The sequence below is a fragment of the Scleropages formosus genome, chromosome 23 (genome assembly GCF_900964775.1).
Source record: "Scleropages formosus chromosome 23, fSclFor1.1, whole genome shotgun sequence".
NCBI lineage: Eukaryota > Metazoa > Chordata > Actinopteri > Osteoglossiformes > Osteoglossidae > Scleropages > Scleropages formosus.
In genome coordinates this window covers 16,987,691-17,000,488 of record NC_041828.1, presented here as the reverse complement: position 1 = coordinate 17,000,488, position 12,798 = coordinate 16,987,691, and the positions used below count along the sequence as shown (strand labels likewise).

Genomic DNA, 12,798 nt, shown 5'->3' with positions numbered 1-12,798 from the left:
GTTGTTTTGCACAGCAGGACAATACAATGACAATAAAGTCTTCAATCGGTTCAGTCAATCAATGTCTGTTTTAACTCATTGCCCTGAAATGTTGACTTTTGTTCAATGAAAAAAAGAAAAAAAAAAAGCACCGTTAAATTTAAGGTGGAGGGGGGTTTGATGGGCCGAAGAGGGGCTCTAGTGCGCTGCGGAGATGCACTCGTTCGTGTCCCGTAAGACAGGCCATTAGGGCCTTCGGAAATCTCGGCTGCTAAAGCAGCAGTTTAGAACGCTGACCGTTAACGGAGAGTGCCGGAAGCGGTGTGCGTGCGCAGCACTCTCAGCGGGAACGCCAAAGCCCCTGTCTGTCCTCTTGAGTGCTGGAGCTCCATTAAAAGGCGCGGAGATTGATAGGGGTGTAATGACAGCACACTTTGCTCCTAATGATCAGCAGGAGGCCGCGCTCATTCTGTGCCCTCGGTCTCCCTCTAGTGGCCGGAGGTGGACGCCACGGGTCACTCGCGCCCTCTTGTCTCGCTTTGGTTGAACGGATGCTTCTCCGCTCAGGACGTGTGGCACTTGCTTACGAGACCGTCCCATTAACCTTACTGCAGTATTTCTGAGCCCCGGCGTTTGGTCATAACGTTTAAATACGTGCGCTCCATCAGCTCTACTATACCATCGGCGGTCCGCTGTCCAGCAGTCACTGCATTTGGTTTGCTCAACTTTCTGTTTCATTCCCTTCAGCTTACTATTTATTTTGGCTAGCTGCGGAAAAGTGACTCTGGTGTTGCTACATGAAAACATTATTTCAATACTAGACTTCATCATTATTATTATGTATTGTATCATTTTAACATGAATAATGTGTGAACGCGGTATTAATGCATGTTAAGTGTTCATTTATCATTATGGTTACATTTAATCATTTAGCTGATGCTTTCCTCCAAAGCAACTTTCAAATGAAGATACTTACAATTATCTACCCATTTATACATCTGCGTAACTATTTTTTAGTAGTGCAATTGAGGGTAAGTACCTTGCTCAAGGGTACTACAGCTGGAGGTGGGATTTAAACATGTAACCTTTGGGTCCAAAGGCAGCAGCACTAACCACTACAGTACCAGCTGCTTCATGTACTACAGTATAAGGGAGTTTTTGAGTAACGATGAAGCTGAGTTACAACGGGGTAATCAGGACAGAACCCCATCGTAAGCGGAGGACCACCCATGTGTCAAACAGCTCCCATTCACGGGTGCACACGGTGCAACCTTATACTTATTATCAATAAATCTGCTGTCTATGAAAGCTTTATCTAACCATAATTATGAAAGAAAATGAACCCTTAAGGCTTTGTCATTATAGATTTTGCTCTCAGACAACACATCCAGAAACATGACATACGATGTAACAGCAATATTAAAAATGACAGCGACCAGAACTGAATGGGTCCAGCCTTCATTGCAGTGGATTCTGTCCTTTTTGCCAGCAGATGAGCTGAATTCCAGCCCTATGGACCGTTGTGTAATTAACATTGGGCAACATTTGCACTTTGCTCCCTTTTGAACAAGAAAAGAATATCAACAGGACCCTCACTTATGCATCTTGTTCCAGACCCCTGTGACCTTTCACCCTCAGGCTGCTGGACATTCCTCATCCTCCCCACCAAAAAGATCTTGAGCCCAATACAAGCACGTGTGAGTTCTGTCATCACAGCTGCCGCTCACCCACATATGGAAGAGAGTGCTAAAATGCACAAGCAGGCACTGTGAAAGCGCTGAAAACACAGGTGCAGCAACGCACATATCATGTGCTAAACCTGGTACTTTACGCACAGCAACACACTAGTGGAGAAAATAACACTGCCAGTTCAAGCTTTTGAAACAAATTTCAACAAATAAACATGACACACAAGCTCTCTATAGTGACTCAAGGCTGTTTGGTCTCTGTGTGTGCGGAACGATCCTCTTCCATAAAGTAACTGTGTAAGAACACGTTTCATCTGTAAATGTTAAACAAGATAGATAGTTGACAATATATTGATAAACAAGCAAACAAACAAACAAATAAAAAACAAACATTTAATCATTTAGCTGATGCTTTTCTCCAAAGCAACTTACAATGTTAAAATTGTGACACGCATACAATTACTTACCCATTTATACAGCTGGGTGATTTTACTGAAATAATTTAGGGTAAAGTACCTTGCTCAAGAGTACTATAACCAGAAGGGGGGATCAAACCCTCAGCCTCTGGATCCAAAGGCAGCAAATCTACCTACTCCACTACCAACTGTCCCCAGGAAATAAATAAAGAGCACAGTGAGATTTCGGCAACATCTTCTCACAGCCATTCTGGTATAACAGCACTGCTCTTCCCCCCAAGGAGGACACAGGATGGCAAAATAAGACTCACAAAAGTGTTTCCTCCAGTGGCTGTCGTTCTTTTTTCACTTCTTAATAGAAAAGGACCGTCTAAAGTCCCAAAATAGTCACTGATACCGGAACAGCCAGTTTAAGGTGCGAACAAGAAGCTCTTCAAAGAAGAACTAAAATGCTGGATGTTTAAGAACAGCTCATTGAACCACTGAACTGCTATTGCTTGTTAAGAAGGACCTGAGCAATGTGTGTGTATGAAATCTGAGTTTTAATTACACTTTCTAGTTCACAGCTCATATCCTCACCGCATGCAGCTTAGCTACACCGAGAAAGCGCTGAGTGTCGAGGAGTGAAAAAGGTCAAGGAAAAATTGAAGGTCACTAGTATTTGAGAAGCCCCTCTCCGAGAGGCTGCCCTGAAGCCCTCCAAACCGCTAAGCAACGGGTGCGCACCATGCTAGTCTACTAGTCCACAGCACTGCAGATCTGTAGGACTTTCTCGTTGAAGTCTTCTGCTTGGTCTGCGAAGACATAGTGGCCTGCGCCTCGGATCACCTGGGAGGGAATTCATAAAGGGGTATGGAATACGAAGAGAAAGTGGTCATTAATACATTCATCTTCACACTCTGTTTGTTCAGTACAACATCATTGGGGGGGCATCACTAAAGCAGCAGACACTGGACCACTGCATGGCTCACACACTCACACCCCAGGGGCAATTCAGTCTGACAGCACAGGCGGTGCTCAACTTACAACATATGTAACTTACAGCCACCCCATTAACCTTATTCAATTACTTTTGAGTTCCCACATTTGGTTGTGACGTCTAAGGAAGGGCCCGCCATCGACGTACTTTTCCCTTGTGATTCCCTTCAAGTTACTTTTTATTTACAATAGCTAGCAACTGAAAAAATGAGTGTTCCGGTGGTGCTGAAGAGAAAAAGCAAACGATAACAAATAAAGACATAAAATTGAAAACAAAGTAGCATGAAAACATAACACTGTACTGCATTGTATATTATAATTATTCTTCTGTACTAGTATTAACATGAAAAATGTGTGAAATTTGTGAAAAAAATATAAGAAAGCCCTATTATACAACATAGCACTCGAGCTATATTGTATATCACAATGGCTCATATAACACAGTGTGGACCACCGGTACACTGAGCCTGTGCCACTGGGCTGTAGGGGACACCCATGCTGCACACTCCACACAAAAGGCAGTGAGCACTCAGACAATCCAGAGAGCGAGTGCTGTGAGAGGATAGCGCCACCTTCTGTGCCGCCCACGTTTACAGTATGGTAACTGCCTCATAAATACGCACTCTGCCATCTGTTCAATGCACTCGAGGAAAAGGTGGATGCGGTGGACGGACATCTCACCACGATGTCGACGCGTGATCCGGGCCGGGCCTCTTTGATGGCGTTGCCCGTGTCGCTGTCGACGCTGGAGCGGGAGCCGTACACGATGGAGATGGGCATGTCACGGCGAAGCAGGCCCACGCGCTGCAGCATGGGCCTCTTGGGCCAGCCGTATGGGATGGTCATGTTCCGGAAGGCCGTTTCCCCGCTGGGACAGAGGGACCACAGCAAAGCGGTGCCAAAGAACCAGGTTCCACCAAGTCAGGATTTCCCAGAGTACCACCCTTCTCCCTTATGAAAACCCTTTCTACACGATGACTCAAACTATCGCAACGATGTCAGCAATATCATGTCTGCTAACTGCACTGCCATAAGGTTGTCAAATGATAAAACTTTAAAATAAACAAGAGAAGCTTCAATATCAGTGTTTCTTCACGGGGTAAACAGCAGCTGTCATAACCTCGAGAAAAACTCTTAGCTCTACTGGTGTTCAAAAAGGCCAAGAAACCTTAGATGTGAATGTCTGTTAACAAACAAAATCATGACAAAGACAAACAAACAATGAAAGTAATCTGTGCGGAGACGCTGGACCCGGAGATGCGTACCTGGGGGTTTGGACGTTCAGGTGGTAGATGTATTCAGACACGGTGCTGTCTCTGAACATGGACGAAAACTTCTGCCGGAAGTCGGGTCGGAGGGTCTCAATGAGGATGGGTCCTGCACGTACACAGGACACAGATTACGGTGAGTGTGTCTCTGTGTACACTGCAGTACCCCAGCTACACCACAACTCTGCTCCATAACAGCATTAGAAGCATCATTTGGGCAGAAAACAGTCATTTGATGCAAAGAGAGTCAAGACACGGGTAGCGCGGGTGCCCCACAGCACCTGAGCCACCCATTCACGCATAGGTTCAAATCCAGCTCTGTCTGCATGGAGTGCATATGTTCTCCACCTGTTCATAGGGGACAATGCATGGCATAGCAGTTTGAGCTACTGCCTCTGGAGTGAGGCTGCCAGTTCAATTACTAAGGTACTTACCTTGTTCAAGTATCAAGGTACTTACCCCGAATTGCCCTAGTAAAAATTACCCTGCTGCATAAACGGGTAAAATCACTGTAAGTAGCTTAACACTGCGAGTAACTCTGGAGAAAATTGGATAAATAAACAATTGTAAATATTTGCAGGGGTTTCCTTCCATGATCCAGAGATGCAAACCTAGTGTGTTACTCATTGTGACACCATGGCACCCTAAATTGCCCTTACCTGGAATCATTACTTCTCCTTGGAGTAAGTTTTAGTGTGGACACTTATAGTGGGAATTCTGGGCCCCCAGAAATAATACTGCTCTGTCCACCTGGGCCCTGATTCCCAGAGACAGCCACTATTAGAGGGTCAGCAGTGTGTGTGCAAAACAGGTAAACTCTGAATAAGCAATGGTGCCACATCAGTAGATGTTCAGGATTCCTAAAGGAGTTATGCTGCCGTACCTCTGAGCAATTAAAACCCACACTATTTTAGCATATTATGTAGCTACTTATATGATGTATACTGGTTCATATGGTGGAAGGTGACAAATTAATTGCACTTTAGAATTACATGTCTTCATCTAAGTCTCTCTTTCAGTTGATGTAATGCACTCATTGTATTTTTCTCTGTACGTCGCTTTGGAGAAAAGCATCTGCAGAATAAATAAGTGTAAACGTAAATGTAAATATTACTAATACGGGTCCAAAATTCTTTATCCACAATTCCGAAATCCAAAAAATTCAAAAAACCTTATTTTTGTAAGTTTGGTGCCAAATCTGAAAAAAAGTAACACGTGATGACAATGACGGGGACCTGATGTTCCTTCTTCTCCAGGATCCTCAAGCAGCCACATGTGATGAACATGTATTAAATGTTTAAGTACAGGTACAGTATTTAGTTTCATCAGAACCTGTTTATGTTTAATGTTTTACTAAACAGTTTTTTCTGCTTAGACTACTGCCCCCGCGACCCGGTCCCGGATAAGCGGAGGAAGATGGATGGATGGATGGATAAACAGTTTTTGGGGGGTGCAATGGCGCAGTGGGTTGGCCCTTGTCCTGTTCTCTGGTGGGTCTGGGGTTTGAGTCCTGCTTGGGGTGCCTTGTGATAGACTGGCGTCCTGTTTTGGGTGTGTCCCCTCCAGCCTTACGCCGTGTTAGGCTCCGGCTCCCTGTGACCCCATGTGGGGGTGGGGGTGGTTTTCTTAGAAATAAGAAGTACTACAGTATTTACTGGTTATATTTATGAACACTATTTAATTTAACCAATTTATTACTATATAAATAAGCAGTGAATAAATTGTAACACTATTTATAGTCTTTATTTATCCCACTCAGTGTGAATATTGATATGTTTTTCTACAGAAATATTAAAGTGGTGGATTACAGGGTGCTGCCCCACACCCACTGGGGGTGCTATGTAAGATACTGCATACGCACCATACTTTGTAAAATCTGAAAAATTCTGAATTCCAAAACACATCTGGCCCAGAGGGTTTCAGATAAGGGATTGCAGACCTGTATTAGACTTAAAACATTTATTGTTTATAAAGCAACATTCTTAAAGAAGCAGTTCAGGTTTAGTACCTTCCATAAGGGTTCGACAGCAGGGCTGCTCCCAAACTCAAGCTTTGCAGGAAAGACGGCGTTGAAGGATCAAAAATTGGGGATGTGATAACATGTGTGGTGCACTAGACGAGGAGGGTTTTACCCAGAGGTCCTGACAGGCGCAACCCAGCCAGGGGGTTGAATGGGCTCATGGCGGCCCCCACTGCCTTGATCCACATCGGGACAGGTCGCTCGCCCTGCTTTGTCTCTGGACGCTTTCGGAAGCCCCAGGGTTCCACCAGTATCAGTTGTTTCACCCTAGCAGGGGGAGGGCAGAGGTGGCTCAGATGATGCCTCGCAGACACCCACTTCCTCGGTCACATCATCATCATACACCTTCTCTCCCAGGCCCTCACACACCCACATACTGTGTCCCACACACCCACACCCTCAGTCCTCAAGGCCTGCGAGCCCCTATTGGAAACACTTATCAAAGCACTCACACAGAGCCATTGTTCTTTTGGAACACAAGGTCTTCAAACCCCCCGGGGTGAGGGGGGGGGGGGGCAGCTCATTTTCCAGTAATAAAAATGGATAGTGTTTCTATTTAAAGAAGTAAAAAATTTCCAATGCCTTTAATAACTGAGTACAGCCTGTGATCCTGGGCTGTTCCTTTGGAGAATCACATTCTTATTCAGACCTTTGTCTACACTTGAGAAAAAACAGGCTGCTTACAAAAAATCTGAATTTAACAATATCCAAGAAAGAGGACTGATACGTCTATATATGTACCACTTCTATACACCAGTATACCAAACAACTACGTAAAAAGACAGACACAGCCATTATAGAAGTGACAAATACAGGCGACACTCCTCCCCCTCTGGATGCTTGTTGGTCCCAGACACAGGTGGTTCAAAATCAGGCCCAATCAAACCCATTTTGGCTCCAGTGTGATGGAATGCTCTCCCTTTGTCCCTCAGCACTGCTGAATCCCTCTAAACATTCAAGAAAGGTCTCAAAACACAACTATTTTGGACCCACTTGTATCCTGATCTCCTGTCTGCTTCATAAACTTGTGCTACATGATGTGCTTAAAAATCCATTCTATACACAGCTCTTTGCAGTATATAATGTGCATTGGCAGAAACAGAAGCATTGGATAAGCTAACTGTACTTAGTATACTAACTACACTTACAATTTATTTACTATATGACTGTAAATGTCATAATGCCTCTCTAGTCCATCCTGCCATAGCTCCACCGGTGGGTGACGCCACTGACCTGGAGGGGTACTTCAGCGCATAGGCAGTTGCCACATATGCTCCCAGGTTGTGCCCCAGCAGAACCATGGCCTCCACCCCCACCTGTGCCCTCCATTCCTCGATGGATTTCACAAACTGGCACTCCACCTCCATGGCGTCAGCTCCAAATTGCGGTCGGCTGCTCCGGCCAAAGCCCAGCAGGTCCAGGGCATAGAGAGGTCGCTGCTCTGCCAGAGTGTCCAGGTTCTGAGCCCAGAGCCCTATGCCCCCCCCGAAGCCATGCAACAGAACCATAGGGGTCTGGCTAGCTGTACCCTTGTTGAAGGCGAGTGTCCATATGAAGTTCCCGTTCGAGATGGGCACGTGTTGTTTAGAGAACTCACTGTCTATGGCTGGGGGGAGAGGAAACAACGTGTCACGTGATATTGATAAAACACAGCCTGTCTGAGAGTGTGGAGAAGGAATGAATGTGATCACTTACGCTGTAACATCCTGTCTTCCGCCTCCTTCAGCTGAGCAAAAGACGTGGGGCACCACGATGGAAGCCATCGGGAGAGCCACCATGACCTACAGCAACACACATTTATATGAACATGCATACTTGCTACACCCCAATCAGACTGCTACACTTTTCCACCTTTTGGTGGTCCCACATACAAGAGGTCCAAAATCAAATGCACAAAGGTGTTCGGTTCTGGCTTCAATGTGGTGAATGAGATCCCTCTCTTACTCATAACTGCTGAATCCCTCTCAACATTCAAAAATTCTAGTAATGTTAATGACTCGCAGTGGTCTCTGGTTTGAATCCCAGCTCTCGCTGTAGCACCCTTGACCAAGGTACTTAGCCTGGATTACTTCAGTAAAAATACCCTGCTGTATGAGTGGGTAAATATTACAAGTAACTTGTTTTTGCACAACTTTAACACTGTAAGTCACCTTGGACAAAGGGTGTCAGCTCAGTAAAAATTAATAATAATACTAGTTGTTAACCTGCCCTTGTAAATTTGATAACCTGACTTGCTGCCTTTGGTCATTAGTTTCTCCAAAATGGTAATGGTTTTTCTTCCCAATGGCACGGACCTTTGGAATCATTGATTTTTTGGAGAAACTTCCACCATCCCCCAATGAAGGTCCTGCTGCGGCAAAACGTATCCCTTAGCTGGCCAGCTATGTGACCTCGACTCATCCGCAGCGATCCAGCTGTTCCAGTGTTATCTCTGCAGCTTCGGAAACACTGCCTTATCATTGAGCTGAGCGGTAAGGAGGAGCACTGCAGAGGTGTCCCCTTTCCGCTCCGCTGCTCGCCGCTGACAACCTTGCTCAGGTATGGCATCACGTCATAGGACCACACAGATGGGAACACCACCCAAAGTCCTTCCACGCGTCTCCTCCTGCAGAGCAAAGTTCACCTGGCAGGGCAGAGTGGGGGACACACAGCAGTGTCCGCTGGGACTGTCCTACTCTTCTGCAACAGTTTATTACAGGACAAATTATAGGGAATCTGAAATACATTTGCCCAGCTCTATATCTCCCAGTAGCCATTTCAGATAAGAATACTGCATAAGATATTCTGTTAGTAGGTCATATGATGTTTTCCACATTTCATACGCATTTGTCACGGCTTACCATTTCTACTGCAATGCCGTACACATCTACGCACTCACAAATGCACACTGACTTCAGCAGACATCTCTCAGGGTCAGCCTCTCATTTACACACGTGAATCGCGGGTTCAGAGGACTGCAGTGGAGCGTGCACGCGGACGAGCTTGGGTCTGAACCCTGAACGTAGAGCGCCACCACATCATTAGCCAATGGTTTTATTACTGGGGACTTTCAGTTATACTTCAGTGAAGCCATTCAGACTGATACCTTCCTCACTCATGAACACAACAGCAGGACTCCATCTGGAACTGAACAAAAAACTATTTATTGTTTACACACTGTATTCAAACTAATGTTAATATTATTCTTCTGTAATGATGAAAACTACATTAATGTTCAGCCCCAGTGGCCTAATGGATAAGGCACTGGCCTTCTAAGCCAGGGATTGTGGGTTCGAGTCCCACCTGGGGTGGATGTAAAGCTGGTATGATTGGTACCTTTCTGTGCACATTTAGTTAAAGCACCTCTCCAGTGTTTTGGGCATTGAATTCCACTTGGCCATGTTTGTTTTTCCTACCTCTGTACCAATGCAAATTAAATGTACTTGTTTAAGATACAAATTACTATTTCTTCTGGTTGAGCATTGTTTCCCTACTAGCTCTGTGTCACTGTGTGAATAGAGCATTCTATAAAAATAAACTGAATTAAAATGAACTGGGTGGCACAGCAAGCAGTGTTGCTGTCTCACAGAACCTGTGTGGTGTGAGAGGATAGGGGTTCAATTCCTGCTCAGTCTGTGGGGAGTGTGCATATTTTCCCCTTCTCTGCATGGGTTTGCTCTGGTTTCATCCCAAAGACATGTTGTTCAGGTTCACCCATAGTGTGTGAGTGACAGAAAGAGTGTGTTCTACTGATGTATGGATGAGTGACCCAGTGTAAGTAGTGCATCTAGCAGTGTAAGTCACCGTGGTGAATAAGGTGTGTGGGCTAGTAACACCACATAGAGTTCATTGGAAGTTGCTTTGGACAAAAGTGTCTGTTAAATAAATTTAACACTCTGCAGCTCACCTCTTGAAAGACACAATGTGCAGGAGGTTTTTTTCTTCCATCCTACAGTTTAATAAGTGCTAACTACCCACCTTTGGGGTACTAGTTGCCCCAAGGAATGCTGTGGAGAAATAAACACTCACACCTCTTCCTTGGGGGGTTAACTTTGAGTGTATCATAGTGAGATGCCCCCAAAACAAACCATGACAATTTCAAACATGGAGAACTCTTGCCTCCTTTAAGATGTGGTAATTTACTTAATTCAGTTACTTGTGAATACTTAGTGATAATTCACAACCTACTTTCAGCCAGTGTTGCAGCAGAGAGAATTTGTTCTGTTCCAGATAATACTTAGCAGCAAGCATAAATAATCACAGGGCAGCAATGGAAAATTTGATGAGCCTTCACTAAAAGCATCTGAAAGCAAACACTGTCGATAAGACAAGATGGGGCAAATGGCTGAAAGTAGCAGTGGGACTTTAGGTTTGTTCTCATTTTAACTTGCAAACAGCTTCTGGTGATTTGTGTTTAGTAACACTTTTACCCTTAAATTCAAAACACTTGTTAAAATGTCCATTATTTTAAAGTGAGAAATACATTGAAGCTACTCTTTTCAGCTATTACTGCATTTAATTATCTCAATATTACACATGCTAATCTTATTATAAGTCAAGACAAGGCCAGCTGTCTGTGTCTTGTATTTTTCATCCATCGTAACTACATGAAGAATATATATTGTAGAAAAGGACATGAATCACAAGGTATCACAGCTGTTTTGTTTGGGACCTAATCCATGTATTAGGAACTCAAAGCAGTGGTTTTCAGCCCTAATGAAATCTGTGGGACAAGAGATGAAAAAAAACATCCATGAGCTCACAGATTTTCCTGAAAATCCCCATGAAGGAACTTCTACACGAGGGACCACTTGTGACGCAAATCTGAGATATTTAGTCAAATAGAACTACTGCAAGGAAAGCACCCTTGAAGTTAACAAAATGAAAATACAAAAATAAAAAAAGAAGAAATCAAAATTTAAATATTGTTCCACTATCTCTTACCTGTCAAACAAATCTGCACAAACTCCTACTGATCTAAATAATCAATAACAGTGCCAAATAATCATTAATGAAATTATTTTTATTTCTGTCAATACGTAGTGAAAATATTATTTACAGCTTTAGTCACACCATATAGCAATAATTTACCAATGTATACAGCAGGGTAGTCTCAGTGTACCAGTTCAGTATAATAACCTTTATTAAGGGCACAACAGCAGGAGTTGGACTTGAATGAGAAATGATGCAAACACGCAGAAACACTTTGACATATCTCTCAAAGCAAATCTAAAATAAGAGGTTATGCAGAAGGTAGTGGATGCAGTCAGTGACAATAGGCGATAAACAGTGTCCTGTCACGTCCAGAAGTGGGAAGCGCACTGATTTAGCAGACCGCTCATGCATTACCTCCGATCACCAGTAGGTGGCACTGTGTCGGACTGCCATGTGCGGAAAGCCGAGGGGCAAAGCAGTCCACCAAATAAACCCAACACCTCCCATCCCATCTGCAACACTCTGCTTTTTCTTGAGAACACTTTGTTGTCCTCTTTTGTGTCACACAAACAGGGGAGTCAAAGATCTTGTAAACACACACACTGTCTGAAACTGCTTGTCCCGAGCGGGGTCACGACGAACCGGAGCCTAACCCGGCAACACAGGGCGTAGGGGTTGGAGGAGGAGGGGACACCGGTCCGTCGCAAGGCATCCCAAGCAAGACTCGAACCTCCGACCCGTCACAGAGCAGGACCCGGCCAAACCCGCTGCGCCACCGCGCCCCCAACTTGTACACTGATTTACATAAATGTGCAGAAGCAGCTGTCGAGATCTTCCGCGGAAAAGAACCTATATTATCCATCTGGTGGAAGGAATTATTGAACACTGAGCAAAGGGGGCTTTCTCTTCTTTTTTTTTTTTTTTTTTTTTTTTTTTTAAAAAAAAAAAAAAAAGTGACAGCGCGAGTGACACAGGCGCTGACTCAGCGCACTGCGCAACGGACTGCCACTGACTTACCCTTTCCCGGCTGACACGGGATCTTGAGCCATCTCTGTCGCGCGCTGCAGGTGACGTCAGGCTTCGACTGACAGGGGCTAATATGACAGGGGGCGTGGCTGTACATGGGACCAACGATTGGGCGTGACTACATGCTTTGGGGCGTGGCCAATGACACGCCACCGGCTTCAAGCAAAGTCTGGACACTCTGTTTTGCTCCTACAAGAATAAAGAAAAATAAATCATTATATTCTCTGCTTTAGGATAACGATTATAAGAGAAAGATGCAAGAAAATAACGTTGTATCTGGAATGGAATGGAAATGTAAAAAGTAACACATACCAGGTTCACAAGGTCCAGTGTTTTGGGGGCGAAAAAAGATCAGGAGTAGTACTCAATGATTTACACAAATACTGAGAGGAAAAATTACATTACCTTTTATGTATCATATACTACATGTCTCCAAAACTGGGACACCACACTGGGATACTGTATTTTCACTACTTTCTGGTATCACGTCTGGTCTTATTATACATTTG

The 12,798-nt window shown here is 44.4% G+C and overlaps 1 protein-coding gene and 1 non-coding gene across 2 annotated transcripts; one reads left to right on the top strand and one right to left on the bottom strand.

Moving 5' to 3' along the window:
- Positions 1-2,237: 2,237 nt before the first annotated feature.
- Positions 2,238-12,456, bottom strand: LOC108919222 (1-acylglycerol-3-phosphate O-acyltransferase ABHD5-like). The gene is made up of 7 exons (XM_018727076.2): positions 12,281-12,456; positions 8,045-8,130; positions 7,583-7,955; positions 6,462-6,616; positions 4,327-4,438; positions 3,743-3,929; positions 2,238-2,911 (listed from the first exon to the last, which is right to left on the bottom strand). Exons 1-7 carry the CDS (start codon positions 12,310-12,312, stop codon positions 2,822-2,824), a joined length of 1,035 nt encoding a protein of 344 aa, XP_018582592.1. The 5' UTR covers positions 12,313-12,456; the 3' UTR covers positions 2,238-2,821.
- On the top strand, positions 9,567-9,639 carry trnar-ucu (transfer RNA arginine (anticodon UCU)). The gene has a single exon. It is a non-coding gene; the product is annotated as a tRNA-Arg (tRNA).
- Positions 12,457-12,798: the final 342 nt, after the last annotated feature.

Coding starts and splice junctions, on each gene's coding strand:
- LOC108919222 (XM_018727076.2), bottom strand. CDS start 12,312: ATGGCTCAAGATCCCGTGTCAGCCGGGAAAGG. Junction 7,956..8,044: donor GGAAGACAGGATGTTACAGC/GTAAGTGATCAC, acceptor CTCTCCCCCCAG/CCATAGACAGTGAGTTCTCT. Junction 4,439..6,461: donor GCGCCTGTCAGGACCTCTGG/GTAAAACCCTCC, acceptor GTGTACGTGCAG/GACCCATCCTCATTGAGACC.